Source organism: Mesoplodon bidens, assembly GCF_964165515.1.
Source record: "Mesoplodon bidens genome assembly, chromosome: 4".
Classification (NCBI taxonomy): Eukaryota; Metazoa; Chordata; class Mammalia; order Artiodactyla; family Ziphiidae; genus Mesoplodon; species Mesoplodon bidens.
Window position 1 is genome coordinate 39,330,638 of NC_138160.1, and position 24,274 is coordinate 39,354,911.

At 39.3% G+C, this 24,274-nt stretch overlaps 1 protein-coding gene across 2 annotated transcripts in view; it reads right to left on the reverse strand.

The window, feature by feature from the left end:
• EMB (embigin) overlaps positions 1–22,783 on the reverse strand; it is a 42,564-nt gene extending 19,781 nt beyond the window's left edge. The window contains exons 1-2 of one of the 2 annotated variants that reach the window (XM_081233896.1): positions 22,589–22,783; positions 11,707–11,796 (exon numbers count right to left, since the gene is read on the reverse strand). In XM_081233896.1, the coding sequence (XP_081090022.1) occupies positions 11,707–11,796; positions 22,589–22,697 (199 nt within the window). In that variant the 5' untranslated portion in view covers positions 22,698–22,783. Of the gene's footprint in view, positions 1–9,496; positions 9,557–11,706; positions 11,797–22,588 lie in introns of those variants that run through there. The other variant, XM_081233897.1, reaches the window with a different exon arrangement.
• Between the last annotated feature and the right edge of the window lie 1,491 nt (positions 22,784–24,274).

Below are 24,274 nucleotides of genomic sequence, written 5' to 3' on the forward strand. Positions count from 1 at the left end.
AGAAGTAATCTTGTCCAAAAAAAAAAAAAGTAAAGTGGAAGGGGGCAGAGCATGGGCTCTAGGCACTCAGGCTTCAGTAGTTGTGGCACGTGGGCTCAGTAGTTCTGGCTTGCGGGCTCTAGAGCACAGGCTCAGTAGTTGTGGCACACGGGCTTAGTTGCTCTGCAGCATGTGGGATCTTCCCAGACCAGGGCTCGAACCTGTGTCCCCTGCATTGGCAGGCGGATTCTTAACCACTGCGCCCCAGGAATGTACACCTATGTAATAAAACAATTTTAAAAAGCAAGGAAGTGACTATACAAAAATCAGAACAGTGATGGTTACTTTTAATGGGAAGGAAAGGGCTGTGTTTGGGAGAGGGCACTGCATTATATAAACACATTTCCCCATCTCACGCTCAACAGTATAGTATCATTAAAAGTAGAATGCAGAGCCAAAATGTAGAAAGAAAAAAAAATAGAACTTAAAATAGCATAACATCACTTTTAATTACATTTAAAACTTCACAAAAATGCTTCCTTAAGCAATGACTATGTGCAAAGTTTTGCCAACAGTGAAGTACAACTAGTGTGAAGTGCTTTGTGAGCACATGCTTGAAATAACTGCTCGTGTAATTCTAAAATTGCTGAATTGAATTTTATGCCCAAAAAGGAAAACAAAACAAAACAAAAACCCTAGCTATGGGAAGACCTTAACAAAATACAATTATACAGGGAAAAAAAATTGAGTCAGTAAAACTGAAGGGATTTATACATTTCAGCATATGTACATGCAGAAATTATACTAGGTACTAGTAATAGGAGAAAATGTTTCAAGATCTGCTGTATTTGGTTCTGAGCTTCTGTTTTCTATAAATTTTCCTCACTTCATCTTTAACTCTATGATAGCCTTAAAACTTCGTCCTGTCTGTCAAAGAAATTTACTTCGTTAGCCAATTTCTTAAGAGTTTTCTACACACAGTCTCTGTCCTCACCCATGTTCTCATTTCAATACAGCGTATTCTAGTATCTTACCACATTACAGAAAGTGCTTTCTCTTGGGTTAAAGATGGCGTATTTAACATGATGACCTCTTTTCAGAGCTCATGTTTTGTTTGATGTCTCTGAAATATCAGATGTTGCCAGAGACTACCTACTCCTAGAAATTCCCTTTATTTTGCTTCTATTTCATGATCCTAACATTCTGCTAGCCACACACCAATTCTTCCAACTACCCCTAAATGTTGGTCTCCCTTGGGACTTTGCTCTCTGGTCTCTTTACTTTTCTGTTTGACACTCCCATATTGGATTCAACTATTATTTCTAATATCCTTTATTTGTAAAACTCTTGGCTCCATTCAAGACTTCCTTCTTGATCCCCAGGCCCATAGCTCCAGTTGCCTACTGAGCATCTAAACCTCGATATCCCAGAGGTTCTTCAAACTCAAAATATCCGAGGGAGATGCATTAGCCTTCTCTTCTCCTGACCCCTAAGATTAAATCACATCCAGTAGAATTCAGTCGATTCTTACCTCTGAAATGTCAATCAGATTTGCTCAGTTGTCTCCAACTCTTCTCACTGTAGGGCTTTGATGGGGTTGAGAACATGCTACCCCCAAAATATGGCACCTTGGTATACTAAATGTCTTAAGCTGAAGGAGTTTGTGAAAATAGCAGAAGCAGAAAGGTCACTCTGACATTCCCCCTGCGCTTCTCCCCTGAAACAGGTCATAAAACCTTCATGGGAGAGGTGCCTTCCCTATACCTGGGGGAAAGGAGCATCCTTATCTCCACAGACAAAAGGGACACATAGAAGAATTCTAACAAATAGGATTTGCTAAATTTCCCCCAGTTTATTACACTTATCTCATACTCTCTGATCTATCATATTCTCCCACGACTCTCCACTCTTCATCAAGCCTAGCATAAAAATACTCAGATTTAACTGTTTCTTTGGGTCCTCCTCTCCTTATGAAGGATGCTGTGTCACATAAAACTTAAATTAATTTGTATGCTTTAATCCTGTTAAACTATGTTTGTCAGTTTAATTTTCAGACCCAGTTAGGGACCCTAAGAGGGTCAAGGAAAACTTTTTCCTCCCCTACACCTTCATTACCTTTCACCAGGATGAGAAAAATGACTTCCTAACTTCTCTTGGCTACAGTTTCTCCTCCTCTACATGTTTTTTTTAACACACCAAAGTTGTCCTTCTAAAGTAAAACTCAGATTATTATTCTACTCTGATTAGATACCTTTCATTTGCCAATAAAAAGGATACTTTTTTTGTTTTTAATTTGTGGTAGTAACACGAGACCTACCCTCTTATCTGTAGGCACAATGTTGTAGAGTAGATCTCTAGAACTTATTCACCTTGCTTAACTGAAACTTAGACATTTGACTAATACCTCCCCATTTCCCACCCCTCCCCAACCCCTGGCAACCACCACTCTATTCTTTGTTTCTGTGAATTTGACTGTTTTAGATACATCATGTTACAATAGCCAAGATGTGGAAACAACCCAAACGTCAATGGATGAATGGACAAAAACAATGTGGTATATACAAACAATGGAACATCCCTCATCCTTTAAAAAGGAGGAAATTCATTTGGCAATATGCCACAACATGGATGAACCCCAAGGACACCAGGCCCAATGAAATAAGGCAGCCAGAGAAGGACAAACACTGCACGATTCCATGCATGTGGAGGGGTCTGCATTTTTGCAGTCTCTGCTCATAGTAGTTAACAGCCTTTTTTTGGTACTGCATGGCTTCTTTGAAGACTGAACTGGTTTGGTTTATCTCCCTGCCTCGTGTATGAAAGGAAAGCTTAGCTTATAAAGAAAGAAGAGGCCTCAGGAGGTCAAAATGCCTAGGACACGTGGTAGATGGACCATCACTCAACTCTACAAAAGACTCTTTCACATCTGGCAAAACTCTGCTTCAGGAATAAAATCTTTGTAGACGTCTGTGAGTCTCCTCCCTAGGTCTGAGCTGCACTGATTCCTGCTGGATGCTGCTCAACCCAAGTCTAACTCGTGCAGGGTTCCCCTGCTCAGAATGAGAAGGCCCAGACCTCGTTCCAGGGCACGGAGCTGTAAGAGGCTCCAGCGGTCAGAGCACCCAGAAAAGGCTGTTTGACTCTGGCATTATTTCTTTGGCACCTCATGAGGCTGATGACAAACTTTCCTGGGGAGAACTGGCAGGGAGATGTAGCTGCATTATCACCCCTAGCAGGAAACAGTATAGAGATATTTACATTCCAGAAGGTGATTCCAGGGCACCGTGCTTTTCTTGGTGATGTGGTTCACTGGAGCCTCCTAAGTTAGAATATGAATTATTCCCCCATTTCACAAGAAAGCAGCCCAATGTCAGGGGCTCTGTGCCTGAGGTTACTTACAGGGCAAAACAAAGTATATTTATATTGGACATCTCAGTTTCCCCATTTATGAAATGGGACAATACATATTTCGTAAGATAGTAGAAAGGATTAAATGAACTATCATAAGAAAAGTATTAGTAATATAGTAATTGCTGAATAATTACACACTTCCTCCCTCACAATTTATCTCATTTGGGTAGTATAACAAAAGTTATCATGTATGTTGCTAAAAGTTATACATTGATTATATCATTTAATCTTCACAGCAGTTCTAAGGGGTAAGTACCATTATTCTCATCACTATTTCATAGATGAGAAAATTGAGGCAAAGAGAGGTCGACTATCTTGCCCAAAATCATGCATCAAGATAATAACAGCAGAGAATCTCAAATTTAGGTGTGACTGAGTCCAGATTCTCACAACCAACTCTCAAAGATATGAAACGCTCATGACAGTGAAATTAACTTCATCACTTTCAAACTACTGAACCAAGATTTTAAATGAAAGAAAACATTAAAAGAAGATGAAACAAATTTATAATTTAGCAATGTGATGATAGATGATGTGATCATTTTTTTAATTTAAATTTTTTTTCTCTTCCAGTTTAATTGAGATATAAGTGACATACAGCCCTATATAAGTTTAAGGTGTACAGAATAATGTTGTGATTTACATACCTTGTGAAATGATTACCACAGTAAGTTTAGGGACCATCCATCACTTCATAGAGATACAAAATAAATGAAAAAGAAAAAATATTTTTTCCTTGATCAACATATTTTAAACATTCATACTTTCAACTAAATGCTTCTATTAAAACTGCAATGTAACCTTTCCTCTTGCCAAGCCATCCTCCAAGCCCTAATTGTTATCTCACTGTTTTTTATACTTTGCTGGTGCTTCTGCAGCCTGATTTCCTTCCTGTCAGGAAATCACAAGCATCAAAAATACGTAGAAAGTTTTATCCCTAATACTAAAATATTTTTTGGTTAGCCAGAAAACTAAGGTGTCCATTTAACTCAATGGACAATGTTTCAACTTCCCCAAAACTCCACAACTGCAATGCATTTCTGCTGTTTTACAGTGTTAAAAAACATCCATGACATCTACATTTCCAAGACCATACCCATTTGCTCGGTTTCTGAACTATACTTCTAAAAAGAATGTTCTGGGCTTCCCTGGTGGCGCAGTGGTTGAGAATCTGCCTGCCAATGCAAGGGACACGGGTTCAAGCCCTAGTCCGGGAGGATCCCACATGCCGCGGAGCAACTGGGCCCGTGAGCCACAGCTACTGAGCCTGCGCGTCTGGAGCCTCTGCTCCGCAACAAGAGAGGCCGCGATAGTGAGAGGCCTGCACACTGCGATGAGGAGTGGCCCCCACTTGCCGCAACTAGAGAAAGCCCTCGCGCAGAAACGAAGACTCAACACAGCCATAAATTAATTAATTAATTAAAAAATATATATGCTACCTTGTGAGTAAGGAGGAAAAATAAGAATTTAAAAAAAAATGTTCTTTAAATCATACAGTAATTTACCTCTGTCTAAATACTCTCTTAAAACTTTAAGGGTAAGCTGGGACAAAGAGAGTGGCATGGACATATATACACTACCAAATGTAAAATAGATAGCTAGTGGGAAGCAGCCGCATAGCACAGGGAGATCAGCTCGGTGCTTTGTGACCACCTAGAGGGGTGGGGTAGGGAGGGTGGGAGGGAGGGAGATGCAAGGGGGAAGAGATATGGGGATATATGTATATGTATAACTGATTCACTTTGTTATAAAGCAGAAACTAACACAGCATCGTAAAGCAGTTATACTCCAATAAAGATGTTAAAAAAAAATGTATATGGACCTTTCTTAACATCAAAAACACAAACAGGGGCTTCCCTGGTGGTGCAGTGGTTGAGAATCTGCCTGCTAATGCAGGGGACACGGGTTCAAGCCCTGGTTGGTGAGGATCCCACATGCCGCGGAGCAACTAGGCCCGTGAGCCATAACTACGGAGCCTGTGCGTCTGGAGCCTGTGCTCGGCAACAAGAGAGGCCGCGATAGTGAGAGGCCCACGCACCGCTATGAAGAGTGGCCCCTGCTTGCCACAACTAGAGAAAGCTCTCGCACAGAAACGAAGACGCAACACAGCAAAAATAAATTAATTAATAAACTCCTACCCCCAGCATCTTCTAAAAAAAAAAAAAGAAAAAACACAAACAACCTGATTAAAAAATGGGCAGAGGATCTGAACAGACATTCTTCCAAAGAGACATACAGATGGCCAAAAAGCATGTGAAAAGATGCTCAACATCAGGGAAATGTAAATCAAAAGCACAATGAGATAGCACCTCACACCTGTCACAATGGCTATTGCCACAAAGACAATAAGTAGCAAGTACTGGTGAGGATGTGGAGAAAAGGGAACCCTTGTGCACTATTGGTGGGAATGTGAATTGGTGCACCCCTTAGAGAAAACACTATGGAAGTTTCTAAAAAAATTATATATAGAATTACCATATGATCCAGCAATTCCACTCCTGGGTATCTATCCGAAGAAAACAAAAACACTAATTCAAAAACATATGTGCACCCCTGTGTCCACTGCAGCATTATTTACAATTGCCAAGATATGGAAGTAACATAAGTGCCCATTAATAGATGAATGGATGAAGAAGATGTGGTGTATACACATACATACATACACACACACATACATACATACACACACACATACATACACATACACACACACACACACACACAAATGGAATATTACTCAGCCATAAAAAAAGAATGAAATCTTGCCATTTACAAGAACATGAATGACCTAGAGGGTATTATGCAAACTGAAATAAGTCAGACAGAGAAAGATAATTACTGTATGATTTCACTTATATGTGGAATCTAAAAAACAAATGAACAAACATAAGCAAACAGAAACAGAGTCACAGATACAGAGAACAAACAGGTGGCTGCCAGAGGGGAGGTGAGTATAGGGTTGAGAGAAATAGGTGAGGGAGATTAGGAGGTATAAACTTCTAGTTACAAAATGAATAAGTCACAAATATGAAATGTACAGCGTTGGGAATATAGCCAATAATAATGTAACATATTTGTCTGGTGACAGATGGTATAGATTTAACTATACTTATACTGGTGATCATTTTGAAATATATAGCAATATCTAATCACTATAATGTGCTCCAGGAACTAACATAGTGTTGTGGACTCAATTATACTTCAAAAACAAACAAACTCATAGAAAAAGAGATCAGATCTGTGGTTACCAGAGGCAGGGGTGAGGGGAAGGGAAACTGGATGGTGGCCAAAAGGTACAAACTTCCAGTTACAAGATAAATAAGTACTAGGGATGTAATGTACAATATGATAAATATGATTAACACCTGCTGTATGTTATGTTAATACTGTATTGAACACTGGAAATATGCTAAGACAGTAGATTTCAAGTGTTTTCTTCACATACAAAAAATGATAACTGTGAGAAGATATGTTAATTAGTTTGCTTGACTGTAGTAATATATATATATCCATATAGTCATGTTGTACATCTTAATTATATACAATGATTAAAAATTATATATATATGGAAAATTTTAACTATAATAGATACCCTAAGTCAAATGAGATCTAGATCATCACAGGTGACAATAGAGTATCATAAAAATACTAATTCTCCCCCAAATTAATCTATAGATTCAGTGAAAAATCAGTCAAAATCCAAAAAATATTTTTTATGGAACTTAATTACAAACAAAAAACCCACATGAAAGGGTAAAAGTCCAGGAAATAGGAAAAGTTACCTTTAAAAAAAGAAGAAAAGTATAAAGTATAATGTTTCAAAAATTAATATTAATTTGTTAGTGCTGCTAGAAAACACCTAGAAAATTAATGGAATAAATAAGCAGAATTTTTCAGAAGCAAGTTAGAAACTATTAGTGGATCAGGAAATAAATTTAGTAGTTACCACCAGATTTGTTTTTTAATGGGTTGTAAGAAAAGAGAAATTATCGAAGTGTAACACATCTATTAGGTGTGGGTGTTGCTTGACGTGTGGGTGCATGCATGGTAGTGCATCAGTTTACAAGGTAAGTTGTTCCTTACTTTGTGTAGCACTATAAAAAGTTTGAAAAACATTGAAACAGTAGAGAGACAGAATAGCATATGGGAATTTGGAATACGATTAGTGTGCTATTTCACAGCAGTAGGAAAAAGAACTGTTCAGTAAAGGATGTTGGGACATTAGCTATCTATGTAAAATAGTAATAAAGTTAGTGCTCTGTCGCACACAATACGTAAAACCGTATTTTAAATGGTTTAAAAACTGAAGGTTAAAAACTCCTATTAAGAACTCCTATGAAAATATTAGGAGAAATGTGTAAATGAAATTTCTACACAATAAAAAACACCATGTAAAATTTTAAAGACAAGAAAGAACATTTGCAACTTTTATAAAAAGTACAGATTAGTACTCAAAATGTATAGCTGTCTCATTTACATAAATTGAAGAATTTATAAGCCCAATAGGAAAATGAATAAAGGGTATTAACAGATAAACATACACAGATATAAGTATGCCTAACTCCAGGATGCAAATTAAAACAATAATAGTACAGTTTTTCACACTCAGAAAAGTGAAGAGTTTAATACTACCAAGGTTAGTCAGGATCTAGAGAAAATTATACTCAAATATACAGATAGGGGGAAGGGGTGAATTGTCAGGCTACTTTGGAGGGCAGTTTGCAAGTATGTATTAAAATTAAAATGTGCATAGTTTCTAATTCAGCAATTCTACTTGTGGCAATTATCCTAGAGGAACACACACAACCATGCCCAGAAAGAGATATGTAGAAGTGTTCATTGCTCATGGTTTACAATAGAAAAAAATTTAAACAAACTCAGATCTAGTGGGTAGAGGCCAAGGATGCTGCTGGACATCCTACAATGCCCTGAACATGCTCCCCTCAACTCCAGCAACAAAGAGTTATCCAACCCAAAATGTCAATATTTACGCTAATGAGAAACCCTAGTGTAAAACAAAAGTTGCTAACCGCCACTACCAATTGTGTTACTATGGGCAATCCCTCTTCTACCTTCTCTTTCACTCTCCGTGTATATTAGGATTCACATTTTTTTTCCCTGTACATCTACAGTCTACATAAGATTTGATAACTGGTGGTCTGCTTCTGAGAAACATCCTAAACATGTGCACCTCATTGGAGTCATTCTGGGATCTTCCCTGCAACAAGGTGTCTGAGCAGCCAAATGTAAGGGACTCTCGCTTCTTTTCTTTTTTCAATCTGATTGACCAGGCACCTGAACCAGGAATCTGAATGGTCCTAACACAACTTCTTGTCTAGCTGGTCTAAGCAACATGGCTGCCATTCCTGACCTTGACTAATCTTCCCAAATTTTACTCCATGCCTTAATATATGTATCTGTAGCTCCAATGCCTGCTTTGTCTACCTCCCTGTCTCATGAGGTCCTTACCAGGCCAGCTTCTCACATCTCAAAATGATAAATAAAGTGTGCCAGTGGGGAGAGCCTATGCCAACATTACCAGGGTAGTCAAGAAAACTGCCAGCTGATGCTTTGGTTTTAACCTCTTGGGTTAAACTATAACACACTAATGGAGGCACCAAACACTATAATATGCACAGAGAAAGAAAACAATAAAACAATAAAGAAATTCTCTAATTGCTATAATACAATGACTTCTGAATATTGACATTGGGAAACCTAACACAGTCATGTTAAAATAGTCCATTATTAAAAGATCAATTTTTGAAAGACAGTGACATCAGACAACTGGAAAAAAAAAACACTTCATGCTTAGTGAAGTCAATTATACTTTTACAAAGATATCCATTATCTCAGCAAATGCAATTTCCAAGACAAACCTATTTAGCAAAGGGCAATCAAAATACCTATGTTTTCATTGTTTTTGAAACTTCTTTCCATAGTCTCATAGCGAATCTAAGTTTCCTTAAAATAGGTATAATTGTATTAATAACACTGCTGAAAGAAATGAGTAACTGGGCATTAAGAAAGGCTGCATAGTATGATGGTTAATAGCGTGGCGCCTGGTGCCAGACAGTCTGGGTTCAAAATCAAACTCCCAACTTACCACCTGTGACCATGGTTAGTTCACTTGATCTCTTTGTGCCTCTTTTTCCTCATCTGCAAACTGCAAATAGTAATAGTACCCATTGCTTAGGGTTCATATGAGGTTTAAACTAAGTTATATGTAGAAATACATACATGGTACATACTCAATACCATATGTCTGTTAAGTAAATGATTAGCAGTATTTTAAAAACGTAAAACAAGTAAACAATTAGGCTTTCATGAATCAAAGGTCATGTTTTTCACTCTCCAAGGCACAGGACCTGTTTCCCAGTCTCAAGCATCTTTGAGTAAATGTGCTATGAACTGGGCCAAAAGTTGTCATGCTGGTCCAAAATCTGCAACTAATGTACTACATTTGCATCTCTGTACAAAAAATTTTCTCCCAACAGAGAGATCAACTTCTAAAATGGCCAGAGGGAAAGAGAAAATAAGTAACAACACAGAAATGTTAAGCACACTTCAAATAAACAATGATATGACAAAATATGAAAACATTCTATTTATGAAGTAGATTAAAAATCCTTGGTGGTAACAGTAAGTAGAAAGCCAATGGTTCCTAATAAGCATAAGTACGTCTTCAGATTTAAATTCTATATTTCAATAAAGGCAGTTCCTAAGAACAAACTTCTTGATGGGAAGGCAAACAGAACAACAAGGGTCACAGTTCAGAGATCCTGTGTTTCGAAATTAATGTCACATCTTTTCTTTTGTCAAATAAAAACAAACCTAGACTTAAATAAGGCGAGACTTTATTCCAAAAGTCTATTGCAATAGGGAAAAATGTTCCAAGCTTTGGATCTACAAGTATCTCACCGTCAAATAGAAAAAGACTTTTATAGGTAGGGGTAAGCAGGCTAGCAGGAACTTTTGAGAAGAAATGAGGCAACTGGTGGGTAGAAGCAGACAGCACGATTGGGCTGTGGTCATGCATTTACTGCTTGCTCAGACTTGGGGCATGCCAAGTTCAGGGGTCTGGGAGGAAGAGAAAAGCCTGACTAAAGTTTGATCAGGCCAGAGCTGAAGGTGAGTGACGGACAATTGTGAACACCTGCTCTCATGAATACTGTAGGAATACTGGTACCAGAATAAAAGAGTGGTTAGGAGTGAAACCCTCCAAATGGGTTAAGTAAATAACCAACCTGACATCAACTAAAAAGTCCAATTTTTGCTCTCCCTTTGGGCACCTGACCCTTTTTTTCCCGGGGCTCCAGCTACACAGGATAAGTGACGTGTGTGCTGCTGCCAGCATTACCAGGCCAATCCAAGGATTTGCAAACTTACGTTTTCACATAAATCTCTCTTAAAGAAACATTCCATCCTAAAAAAGGAAACCAACGACTAGAACGTGCAAAAAGTAAAAGAAGAAGTAGCAACACAGGAGTGTTGTAATTACTTTTTACAAGTAGGAATAAGCCCCAAATACTAGGATGGGGACATCTGGGAACAAAGAGGGGTTGCACAAAGTCATAAAAATGTTCTCCTACCAGAAAACTCACTGCAAATATTCCACTGGTATCAGATTGGGGGGAGGGGCACACCTTTAATTCATATTAAACAGAAATAGAGAAACCGTTCTTAAACTAGAGGACAGTTAAAGCCTGGACATATAATTGGATGAAACTTATTAGTGACTTAATAAATAGGATTAAAATTCTAATTATACTTTTAATATTGTTGCTAAAACAGATAACTACTCTTGCTCATTTAAAGAACTCTGAGATTACTTTTAAAATACTGGAATCCAAAACTGTGAAAAGAGAAAGCAGACTTGAGTTTTATGTCAGGATTCTTCGCTTGATTTTCCATAGCAGTCATAGATGACATCTTTAATTGTTTTGCCTAAAGGCCTTCCAGCAGATACATAAATTCTCCTCTCAGTGAACAGTGGTTTGAACAGATGTACCAGCAAGGTGTGATGAAAACCGAAGAGCATCTGCACATCAAAATGAGCCCTCCTCTCGTCCCAGGCTCCCTCCTTCTAGAGAGCATTTAACCCCCATGCCTGGAAAGGCTGCCTCCTCCCTCACACAGGGCATGCCGGCCTGGTCGCACGGGACCCCATCATACTGTGTTATGACTGTATAAGGTACTGGTGTGTCTCTCCCGCCAGACTGGCACCAGGCTTTAGTACTTCATAATTCATACAGTAACTTAATTAAAAAAGAAAAATTATCTGGCATTATATTATTTGAAACACAATATACTTACCAGTCAGTGATATGTTATGACTCTCCAAGGAAAGGTTAGAGTATTTTGCCATCATTTCTTCCCGGACAGGTAGGCTTGTGAAAGGTGCAGCTGTAAGAATAAGAACATGTGATTACATATTATTATCAAGGTTAAGTGACTGTCTAAAAGCTAGTTCACAACAGCTAAAATGGTATATTGTATACTATTAATGAAAAATAATGTTTTCAGGAAGCTCTGATTCACTAGGTCTTACATGCTCCACAGACATTCAGAAACACACTGAGCTATTAAATATAACAAAACTTCCAATTTTTCTATGTTCTTTTCTTACTGAAGAATCCCTATTGATTACATCAAATGGCTTTAAAAAAAAAAAAAACCTTCCTTATCCTAAAATTTGTAGTTTCTTTATAAAACATAAATGAAGATACGGAGAAATTAGATAAGAGTGCCAGGGGGAAAAAAGGACATAGAAAGGCAGAGAGAAGATGAGAGCACAAAAAGGGACAGAGAGACCAAAATAAAGGGCATAAAAAAGGACTAAGAGAGAGTGCACCGGGCGCTACAGGACAGAGGACATAAATGGATGGACAGGGAAATTCTGTGCTGCTCTGTTTTCCAGCTACGGTGACAGTCCAGTGTGTCCTCTACCAAACCAACTTTCCGTTTTTCTCTGTCACTTATCTCTTCTTTCAAAAACCTTCATCGAAGAAACAAGGTTTCCATTTCCACCTGTCCCACTCTCCTCAAAGATTCTTTTTTTTTTTTTTTAACACTAGATACTGTTTCTTTGACTTTAAGACACAGACCTTACCTCCCACGAAAACTACCCCAACTTTACCAAACAAGTCAGAGGAGAAAGGCTCATCATTGTAAACTTGGCTGCATTCTTAAGACCCTTCATTCACTTTAAATTAAAGCTGGGCCTTTTTTACACCACATTTTTAACACTCTGCTCAGAAAGTTATTCCTAGTGCAAGATTAGATTTCTAGTTCTTTACTTTTCTTATATGTATGAAACATGTTATCAAAGGAAGTGATCATTTTTGTTGCTTCAGCTTACACACAGCTTTTCAATATTGCCTAATAAAAAAATCTACCTCACAGAACCTAGCTCTCCAATTAAGCCATGTTCCAGAGCTTTGATCACTTCTAATACAGTCTTGGAAGGTGGGATGCACTTTCCCATAAAATAATCCTTTAACAAATAACATACCTAAATCATACTACCCTCTGACAGTGATTATTTAGGAAAATATGCCCTGAGTTTCTCACTAGGCTGTCGGGAATACAAAACTTCTCCTCCACCCACACCTAATATTCATTCATTCCTATTCTCTCTCTCTGTCACTCTCTCTCAAGCGCACACACACACATTGCCAAAAAGTCACCTATCAATATGAAAATACTTTTTTTCTATTATTGGGCATAGCTCACTTACAGGTTGCATTAAAGAGAAAATACCTCAGGAAGATCAAGGCAGATGCTGTTCCCTTCTGGACAGGAAGCCAGGAGGGAGCAGCATCTGGGAACGGCAGATGGGAAAGAAAGACCTGTTCTACTCTATCATCTGTTCTGTGAAGCTTGCAAACATAAGCTTTGATATCTTTGCTTCCTTTGCTTGGGAGACCTTTTTTCTTGGCCTAGCCTATTGCAGGGCAGAATGCCGTCATGAAGATCTTCACCACGCTTTTTATCCCTGAAATAAGCTCATAACCCTTTTGAGATGGTCTGACATTTATTATCATTATCATTATTCTTAATCACAGTATCGGCAACAGTAAGGATGACATAAGCTGAAAAAAATGCTGTCATTCTGATTCTCATTTCACTTAAATAAGTGAACATATACAGCATACATGCTTGATGCCAATAAGGAATATGAAGCTGAGTAAACTTGGTTCCTGGAGGGCTACATGGATCATAATAATGTTGGTTTAGGCCCACAATTTGTGATTGAGAGTCATTAAAATTTCAGAGTAGCACCCATTTATAATCTTGACTGTAACTAGCCTATGTGGTGTATACAAGTTGGTATGTGAGCTACAGAGTATGAAGTGTGATCTACATCTTTGAAGGACTCTGGAGGTAGAACAGAGCTGGAGATAATGCCAAGGACATGAGCTCTGAGGCTGGGGTTATCTTCCCATTTTGCATCAACAGGATGTGGATGGATGGGTCCCCCTAGGACCTACATTAGAACAAGGAGAGAAAAGGGGGGTCTAGGCTTGGCTTGGGCAAAATATAAGCTTATGAAAGTTGAAGGAATAGGAGGAAAAGGAAAAACCAAGCTTCAAGAGGAGGAAAATTTGGATAGTTCCAGAATATACTAACTGTTGTGACCACTTCCAATTGCCAACTCGTGTATTAAAAATACAAACAGACATCTATAATCCAGCCACCACCTGTATCCTAACTTGCTATTGCCTTTAAAGCATTCATGATCAGGCTCCAGACTCCACTGAAGAAGCCCCAAGTGCAAAAGGGCATGTATAACTGTTGTGATTTTTGTCTTGGGAAAAGTTCCTTTAAGAGTCTTGAGTACAAGAGCAGGGCAGTCTGCAGAAGGTGTTAGAATAGTAAAGTGAGAAGTTCATTGTTTAGCCAAGATATTTTTTAATCAAAAAAGTGAGAATGTAAACCTTATTGCTTTCAGTAGGAGGACAGCTGGCAGGAGGCTGATGCAGCTGATGTTAGTGTTTAAAGGAAACTGGCAGGAGATTCAGGCAGATGTGGTTTGAATACTTCCCTGAAAGGATTAGGCTGAGTCACAAAAAGAAGTACAGAATGGAGAGTCAGGGATTTGTATCCTGGTCCAAGTTCTGCCACTGACTTGTTACTTGGGGTTTCATTTCATAGAGAAGGGAGGATCAGAAAAGCTGGATATTGAGTGATGGTGCCAAGATCATAACACGCATTCCTTAAGTTATCATACTCACTCTATTAATCATTGCTGGAAATTTTCCACTCGGCATTCCTTTACAGGTAGTGGCCAAAATGCCAACATAAAAGAGTAGCTTTTAGTAGTTGTGACAGAGATTAAAAGATTTTTCTCCCTCTACTTGGGCTATGGGGCATGAGGGTGTTGCATCAAAGAACTGTGTAACATCCTAATTTTCACCTATATTGTTTCATGGGAAATCGCAAAATGATCTCCACTTAGATATCTTTAACATATTACATTTTAAAATAGACATTCCTAGAAGGGTTTATAATTATGCTATTAACATTTTAAATGAAATAAACATGCTATAATTTATATTTAATATTAAGGTAACATTTTCACTAGTTTAAATGGGGCCCTATTTAATTGAAGTAAATTGGGAAGAAAAAAAAAGATAAACACTAAAAAAATGCACTGGGTTTTAAGATTTGCTTTTAAGTCAGAAAATCAGTTCAACTATACCTCTATTTAAGAATAAGCATTTTCTCTAACATCCGCCCCGCAAATCTCTTATATTTTAAAATCTTGGAAAGGTCTGGACATCATTTGAAGAAAGGTATAAGAAACAGCTATTAGGATAAATACCATTCCGTCTTTCTCTCTCTCATCCACATAATGTATTGACTGCTATCAACATGTATAATTAAAATTATTTTAATAAGTCTTAGTTTTAGTGTTCTGATAAATAGCAATATAAATGTGCAACCCAATTACAGAAACACAACCTAGGAATGGATAACATATACTATTTATAAAACAGAGGTTTCAAACTCAGAATATATTTCCCCATGGAAGCAGCACTATCAATATACATAACCATGAGATCCCACACCAAATTGTAAAAGCCATTTAAGCCATGATATAGCTGAACTATAGCATTAAAATATCTAATTACCAATACTGCTTGTAAACAATACATTTAAGAGTTCTACCGCTGGGCTCTAGGAATATAGGATCCCTATCCCCTGTTCTAGCGGCAGGAGTAAAAGAAGAGAAGGGGAATATGGCTACCTTGATTCCTAGACACTATACTCCAGAGTGAGTTTGTCAAGAAAAGAAGAGGAAAGAAGTTTTGGCAAGAAAATAAATTCCTGATGGGAACATTTATAAGTCAGACTTTCTAAGTCAGGGACAGGTAACAGTCTAGATAGGGAACTCATATTTTTTTATATACATGGGAACTATTGGACAAGAAGGTCATTTTTAGATTAGTTTAAAAAAAATTAAAGAACAATTAAAAAGCCTAATGACAAAAGCAATGTGTACTTTTACACAGCCTTGTAAAACTATTTTTAAAACTTGGTCACATAGCAATGCAAATAAATTGACCTTTTCTTTAAAATATGATTTTTGCAATAAAATATATTTTGAAGGGCAGTGTGGAAACTAATGTTTCAAACTAGCGCCACCTGGGTCATTAAGATATTTTAACAGTGAAACTTATGCCAAATAAAACTAGGATTTCTGCTCTTTCTAGAGACTGTGGGTTTTTTAAATGTTTCACCCACTAGGTTATTCTTTGATGGGACTTAGATTTTGTTTAATGGTTCTCAACTAGAGGTGATTTCTTCCTTGCACCCTGCCCAGGGGATATTTAACAATGTCTGGAGACATTCAGGTTATTACAACTTGGAGGTTACTACTTGTACCTGGTAGGTTATATTAGTTTTGTGGTGTTGCCATACCAAATTACTGCAAATACGGTGACTTAAAACAACAAAAGTTTATTCTCTCAGAGTTCTAGAGGCTAGAAGCCTGAAATCAAGGTGCAGGGCCTTGCTCCCTCTAAAGGTGCTCCGTAAGATTTGTTCCTGCCTCTTCCTAGCTTCTGGTGGTTGCCAGCAATCCTTGGCATTCCCTGGTTTGTAGATGCATCACTCCGATCTCTGGCTCCATCTTTACACATCCATCTTCCCTCTGTGTGTCTGTGTCTCTAGATCCAAATCTCCCTCTCACTTCTTTCATAAAGACACAGTCATTGGGTTAAGGGTCTATCCTAATGTAACATGTCCTCATGTAACATGACCTCATGTAACATGACCTCATTTTACCTTGATTACATCTGCAAAGACCCTACTCTCAAATAAGGTCACTTTCACAGATACCAAGGGTCAGGACTTGAACATCTTTTGGGGGGGTGACACAACTCACCCACTACAAAGGTAGAGGCCAGTGAGGCTGCTAAGCATTCTACAGCACAGCCCCCATAGCAGAGAATTATCCAGCCCAAAATGTCAATAATGCCAAAGTTGAGAAATCCTGATTTCAAAACAGGTACATCTTCAACCCTCATTCCTCAAAGTGATGATTTTTAAAAATCTTCAAATGGCCCTATAGCCCTGAGGTCCTGTTTTACGTGGTTTAGGTGCAGATATTTTAAAGCATGAACATTTGCAGCCCTTCCTATTTTGAGGACCTTTTCCAAAGAGGCACCAAGTGCTGGAGTTTTAAAATGCAAACTAGGAAACCAGTTACAGGTGTTAGCTAGCTCCAGGCTCTTGGCTACATCACAAAAGCACTCTGGGCTTCAAGATCAATCAGATGAGACATCTAAATTCCCTTTCAGGGTCTCTCTCAGAACTATATAATTATAAGGCAATAGTAAAAAAGATTCTATCTTGAGAGTAGGGATACATTAGTAATGATATGACCACAATAACTTTAAAAATACCAGAAAAATATTATTTTCAGTTAAAAGAGATACACCATTTTTAAAGATAACATCTATTATTTCTATACTAACAATATATTATTTGAGATATTTTGTTGTGCATGAATAGTGACTATGTTTTATTAGGAGAGTTTATTTTTAGTAAACCTTTGTGAGGTTTTTTTCCTTCTATGTCAATGTGTGTGTCCTAAGTTGTTTATTTCCGAGGTTCACCTAATATTGTGAAATATGTGAGGCCAGCTATACAAAAGTAACTTGAAAAGATTACAATCTAGGACAGAAAGCCTCAACACTTACAGTCTGTCTCTGTTTGAGGGCAAATACTCCTTTGGAAAACCGTACCTAATTACATAAACTGATGACTATTTCTCAGCTATCCTTGTGGTTTGTCTGTTAATTCAAGCTTTCTCAGAGTTGAAATTCTTTTTGCTTTTCAAGCAGTCTCAAACTAACAGAACAGGTTTACGTACAGGGTAAAGAATGTTTCCCCTGAACCACTGGGGAACAAGTTGTTCACCTGATGACCCATTCGACCTCAGAAACATTACAACATTATTTCCTACAAAGGACATAGCCCACTTCACCCCAGTACTGCTGTTAAAATCAGGAAATTAGCATTTATGCACTATCATCTCATCCCACGTCTTATCTAAGTTTCAACAAAAGTCTTTATAGTGTACTTTTTTAGTCAAAGGTTTCAGCTCAGGATCACATGAGCTGCCATGAGCCATGTCCCTCTATTCTCTTCACTCTAAACAGCTTTAGTCTCTCCTGACTTTTATGACCTTGATGCTTATGAAAGTTCCAGGATAGTTTAGTTGTAATACGATTAGATTCAGAGTAGGCATCTTTGGCAGGAAAATCACAGAGGAGATGTTGTGTTCTTCTCACTGCATCCTATCAGATGACACACAATTTTATTTCTTTCTTTACTGATTTACACTCTGATCATTTGATTAAAGTGGTGTCTGCCAGGCTTCTCCACTTAAAAGTTATTCTTTCTCCCTTTTCATTAATGCCAATTTTGTGGGAAGTTACTTTGAAACTATATAATATTTTGTGCCTCATCAAACTTTCAATTGACTCATTTAATTAATTAAGTTCAGTATGTACTCATGAATACCTACATAATTCAGTGGACACTATTCAGTGCATATGGATACTAGTCCATTAGTATTATTATTTACTTTCATACTCTGTTTGTCCATTCGTACCCCCTTCACTTTGGCTTCTGTATCCTTTTGACATTACCCATTATTCTTTGAACACTTCACTGCTTTCTGGCATAAGATGTTCCAGGCTTATCCTATCCTTTCCCCACTCCAGTCCTGATATCAGCCATTTCTATAAAAATCCAAGTTATTATTAGTAAAAAAAAAAAAAAAAAAAAAATGTATTTAGAATCAAGATTTGGGTGCTAAGTATGTTCATCACTGCTCCATCACAGTGGGCAGACCTAAGAATACATGTGTACATATTCATATACACACACAACATATATATAATGGGTATAATATACATACATATATACAGTTGGCCCTTGAACAATGAGGGTTTGAACTTCAAGGGTCCACTTATACGCATATTTCTTCAAGAGTAAATACTACGTTACTGCATGGTCCATGGTTGGTTCAATTCTCAGATGCACTGATACAGAAGGCTGACTATAAATTATACATAGATTAACCTTTGTGTTCAGGGATCACCTGTAAATATATATGACACATATATGCATTCTACATATATTTACACATACATGTTTATATTTATGCATCTATTTATATAGATATATATAGACATGAGACATGGATAGAGATAGATAGATATTTAAAGTCATGAATTCACGCTAATGCTGCCAATTGCAGTCCAACACCACAAGGTTCATTTGTTTTCCCTGTTTATTTCCTTCTTCTCTAGAGAAAAACCTAGATTCTATTATCCTCACCAGCTTTACTTATTTGATCAATCCCCCCATATATAACTAATCTCCCATTGGCCCCAAAGAGATGTCTTCCTCACCCACTTAGGCTCCAGCATCCTGCACTGTCTGCTCCCGCATGCTTTACCTCCATCCTGTGATCAGGATCAGACCTGCATGCCATAGCTGCGTAGAAGCCCTTGTCATTCTGCTCAGCGCTGAGGCCTCTCGCCAGACCACCCTTCTGCAGAAACGGCCACCTCATGTGCCTTCGGCTCTAACACTCTACACGGGGCTGCCCTCCTACCTGGATGCCATCCTGACTGGGCTCAGCTTCTAATTACCTGATCTGAAACCATCTGGGTCCCTTCAACAGGGGAGACGCTTCCGCATTTCCCCACCTAATGACTACAGGACTCATTCCCAGAAGGAAGGGAAGGAGATGGGGATGAGAGGTGGGGATAAAAGACCAGGATGAGGAAGAGCCAGTTGAACTAATTCTTAACAAATGTGTATATAATGTAATTTCAAATGTGATGGTAATTTAGGGTCAAAATTTTGATGCCTCAGATACAACCCTATTAAAGACAGGCTTATATCCAATCTGTTCCTTTAAAGTTTAAATGCCATGAAAGGTAAAAACTGCTGAAGTTTTCTGCTTAGATATAGACTAACAATGTAAGGCATATATAGGTGCTCGAATATTTGTTCCAACAAATATTTACTACCGGGCAGTTGCTCTGTGTGTCTCTAGAAAGGAAGGGGGCATTGATCAAGGAAGCATATAAGCAACATCCTTTAGAAGTTAAAAATGATCATTTCAAACGACTCCCCTGCAAACATTTTTCAAAAGATAAGCATGACCCTTTCCTTCGATTTGTTCCCCCATAAGAGTAATAATAATGATTTTTAAATATTCCCATTTATGTAATATTTCTCCTTCATAAAGATATTCTACGTTTCTTATTTAATTAAAACAGCCTCAAAGAGTTAAGGTGAGTCCTTGTGCCAACTTTATTCCAGGACTCAAACTGAGTCAGCAAGCCCTACAGCCCAAATCTACCATTTGTATCCACACACTCTGCTCTCTGTCAGTGATTCCAAACTTTCATAAACATACCGACTCCTCTCAGAGAGACAACTGAGTTTAAGAACACAGTATTTGGAATCAAACTGAACAATGCTAAATTTCCTGCTCTACTGCTTAATTATTTGTACTTAGGCAACTATTTAGCCTCTCTAAATTCCAATTTCCTCATCTGAAAGTCAGGGATAATAAAAACTAACCCATAGAGCTATAAACTATATGGTGCAATGCCTGGCACACAGTTGTTACATAGTAAATATGATACATTTATGATAAAAAATAATAAGCATTTTTATTTTTAAAATTTGGCCCCAAATCTTAGGTTTATAGAACACCTACTTCCAAGTAGTTCAAGAGCACCTAGGTAAAAAATAGCCAGTAAACTTCACAATGGTCTTTAGCAAGGAGGAAACTGAACCTCACCGAGATCGATACCGTATCTATAAAGTGAGATGAGGCTGCCTCACAGAATTCAAGGTTTTAATTCTGCCTTGAAATGTTAACTTCACGCCTTTTATATGTCACATTCTTCCATAATTTTAGCTTAAGTGGAGCTTAAAGGACAGGACTTGTGCTACATACACACAGAGACATCTGCCGTACATATACACATCATTCTATTTATTTAAAACTTTATTTGTTAATTTATTCCACCTTCATTTGTTTCCTACTTTTCTCTTTGGAAGTCTGCTCTAAGTGTCAATTTAAACCTGACTCCCTGATACCAATGGAATACCTATCCAGCAGTGCACTCTCTAGGCCATATCATTTCAAAGCAGTGGTTTTCAACCTGCTTAGGATCATATGATTAAAATCATATGGGAGGGCTTCCCTGGTGGCGCAGTGGTTGAGAGTCTGCCTGCCGATGCAGGAGACGCGGGTTTGTGCCCCGGTCCGTCAGGATCCCACATGCCGCGGAGCGGCTGGGCCCGTGAGCCATGGCCGCTGGGCCTGTGCGTCTGGAGCCTGTGCTCCGCAGCGGGAGAGGCCGCAGCGGTGAGAGGCCCGCGTACCGAAGGGAAAAAAAAAAAAAATCACATGGGAGCTTTTAAAACTCCTCACGTGTAGGCTGAATCCCAGGCCAACTGAATCAGAACTTTTGAGGGCAGGATCCAGTATCAGCATTTTTAATGCTCGCTGGTAATTCCAACATACAGCCAAGTCGAGAACCAAAGTTCTAGGACACACCTAGAATGCGTTGGTCCTCAGAAGTGCAGTACCCTCAGGTGAATGATAGGTGAATCAGGGACAGCCCAGGGTGTAGAAAACGTCCCTGACCATTCTTTATAAGTGGTGTGAATGAAAAAGAGAAAGGTGGCTGCAAAGCGGGGTGAGGAAATTTAGAAACTGAGGCAACCCAAAATGTTTTGTCCAAGTTGTTAACAGGCCTGTTAAGGGACATTTATTAAAAAATGAGTAATCTTATTATTTGATTATCTTTCCATCTTCAAAGTATGTTACAAAAAATCTACATGCTATAAGCTCATAAAAAATGAATTCCTATTAAAGGTTCGAAACCTTGTGTAGAATAATATCCTGATTTTAGTCACTGATGGGCAATATTTGCAAACTTGGAGGTGGTCTGTTATCCTAATTAGCCGCTAATACTTTGAAATTTATAACACAGGAACTTGCATTAGAAAGTACGTTAGATGGAATACTTTGACCATAAAATGTAATTATAAACAGGTGAAGCTAAAATGGCAAATCTGGTGTTGGTTTCCCTGATGCTTTGCACCAAAATCCCTCTTTCAGTGTCTTAATAATACAACCACAAATACAAACAAAGAAAAACCCATGGTCTTTGTTTTCAAAGACCAAGGTAGAAAAGAAGATACACACATTATCCTTAAGTCGTGGGGCTTTGTTTTGTTGTTGTGTTATTTCAGCTCAGCTCTAAAAAACATCATCAAAGCCAACCCACCTGCCAGGAAGGGAGGAGGGGATATTTAAGACTCACCATCGATTTAAGTGAAGGGCCTTGGGAAATGTGGCTTTCAGAAATCCTGCCACTTTAGCCGAGGCCAAGTCGCTGCCTTGTTCCTGCCCGCACCCTCACGCCCTTTTCCTAGGAACCCCCAGACACTGCCCTACTACCCACGACCCCGTCTCGTAGGGCGCTGTTCGTTCCAGCGGAGAAGCCCGAACCGCACCGGCCTCTCGGCCAGTTTAGATAACCCTAGCGTGGCAAGCGGGCGGAAGAGGACGCCGTTCCCCACCCGCGGTCGCCGGCATCCCCGCGCGCTCTCCGCCCCCTCCTTGGCCCAGCAACCATCACACCTGGGGTACGGCCGTCCTCCGAGCTCCGACGCACCGGGGCGAGGAGGCACAGGAGGAGCAGCGGCAGGGGCGGCGTCCGGGGCCCCCGCAGACTGGGGAGGGAGCGCATGGCGCCAGCAGGTCCGCCGCGGTCCTCGCGTACCCACCGCCGTCGGTGCCCGGAGTCGCTGCGCACACTCGCCGGCGGCCCGCTGCCCGCTGCCAGGCCCGGGGGCAGGACACTCGAGAAAAGGCGGAGTGGGAGGGGCCGGCCGCCCTGTCCTCCTCCCCTTAGACACTCTCACTGCGCTAGCAGCACACCCAGAACTGCGCCCGGCCCTCCATCAATTATGCAGCCCGCGGCCGGCTGCAGGAGCGCCCGGATGTGCGGTGGCCACCCCCGCGCCGCATCCTCCCCCGCCTCCTCTCCGCCCCAGCAGGTCAGGGAGGGAGATAGCTAAAGACGCTGGCGGGTGGCGCCTAGCCCATCTCCTGGGAGAGAGGTCGAAACTCCTAATATCTATAGATATATCTGCAGACTATCCTTTGCAGTTCATCTGAAGCAGGGTTCACTTATTTACTTTAGTGGGACAGAGGATGGGAACGCGTTTCAGCTCCCCCGGCCATTCTGGGTTAAGAAGGCTTATGTGTGCGCTAGTGGAAGGCGCTCTCCAGCTGCCCCGCATCCTGGACTAATCTGTCTTTGCTCTGCCTACCAATCGCACACAGCCTCCTCTCCGTTCTCTGAAGGCTTAACCGGTTCGCTCTAGATTACAGTTTCAGAGTCTCAAGAGTCCCGCAGTCTGTTTTCCTTTTTCTTTTGTTTGCTTAACCTAGCAGTTTCCGAGAAGCCACTTAGAGCTCAAGAAACAAAACTATGGAAAGTAGATAACTGTGTAAAATGCACAAGCCTGTAGACCTTTGTCAAACTCCAACACCGTTTAAGATAATGTTATCCCTTACTTACTGTAGCTTGGAATTTTTCAGTGCTCCCGACCAAACAAAATAAAACAGCTAAAAGCTACTGCTTTATCGGAGAGGGCAGGAGGAATCTAATTACCACATAAAGGAGTAGTAAGATGTGATAATTCTCCAGGCTGTTACAACACATTAAAAGATATATTTTTAAAGTATTTCTCATGAGTTTGTTCCCTCTGCCTTTGTCTTTGCAATGTCAGGTTTGATAGTCATTAAATTCAAAATATATCAGTGTCAAAAAAAAGGATTGAAAGAAAATGTTAGATACGAATTTTGAAAATTGAAGTGCAAGACAAGAGCTATGCTCACCTCATACAGGAATGATTTTTAATTGGTGTGTATTTTTAAAATATTCCTGTTTCCAGTTTAATATTACATAGGCAAGACTTTGAGGGAAAATGTAGATTATTTAAATTTGTATCGAGAGAACGTGAATAATACAGTTCGTTAAGCAATATTAAATTTCCACCAAGTGCCAGGCACTGTGTTCATTTCTTGTACTGCAAGGAGTGCCTGCATGCACGCGCGCACGTACATACACACACACACACACACATACATCTAGAGAGCTATTTATCTATGAACTACAAATCTAAGGAAAGCCTCGTCTCAGTCAGAAAATTATGGCTATAATGATTAAACCTTTCTGAACAAAGCCTTATGAGAGACCCTGAAGGACTAAACATTTTACGTCATGACCCTCTTAAGACCTTGAGCGGACTTGCTAAA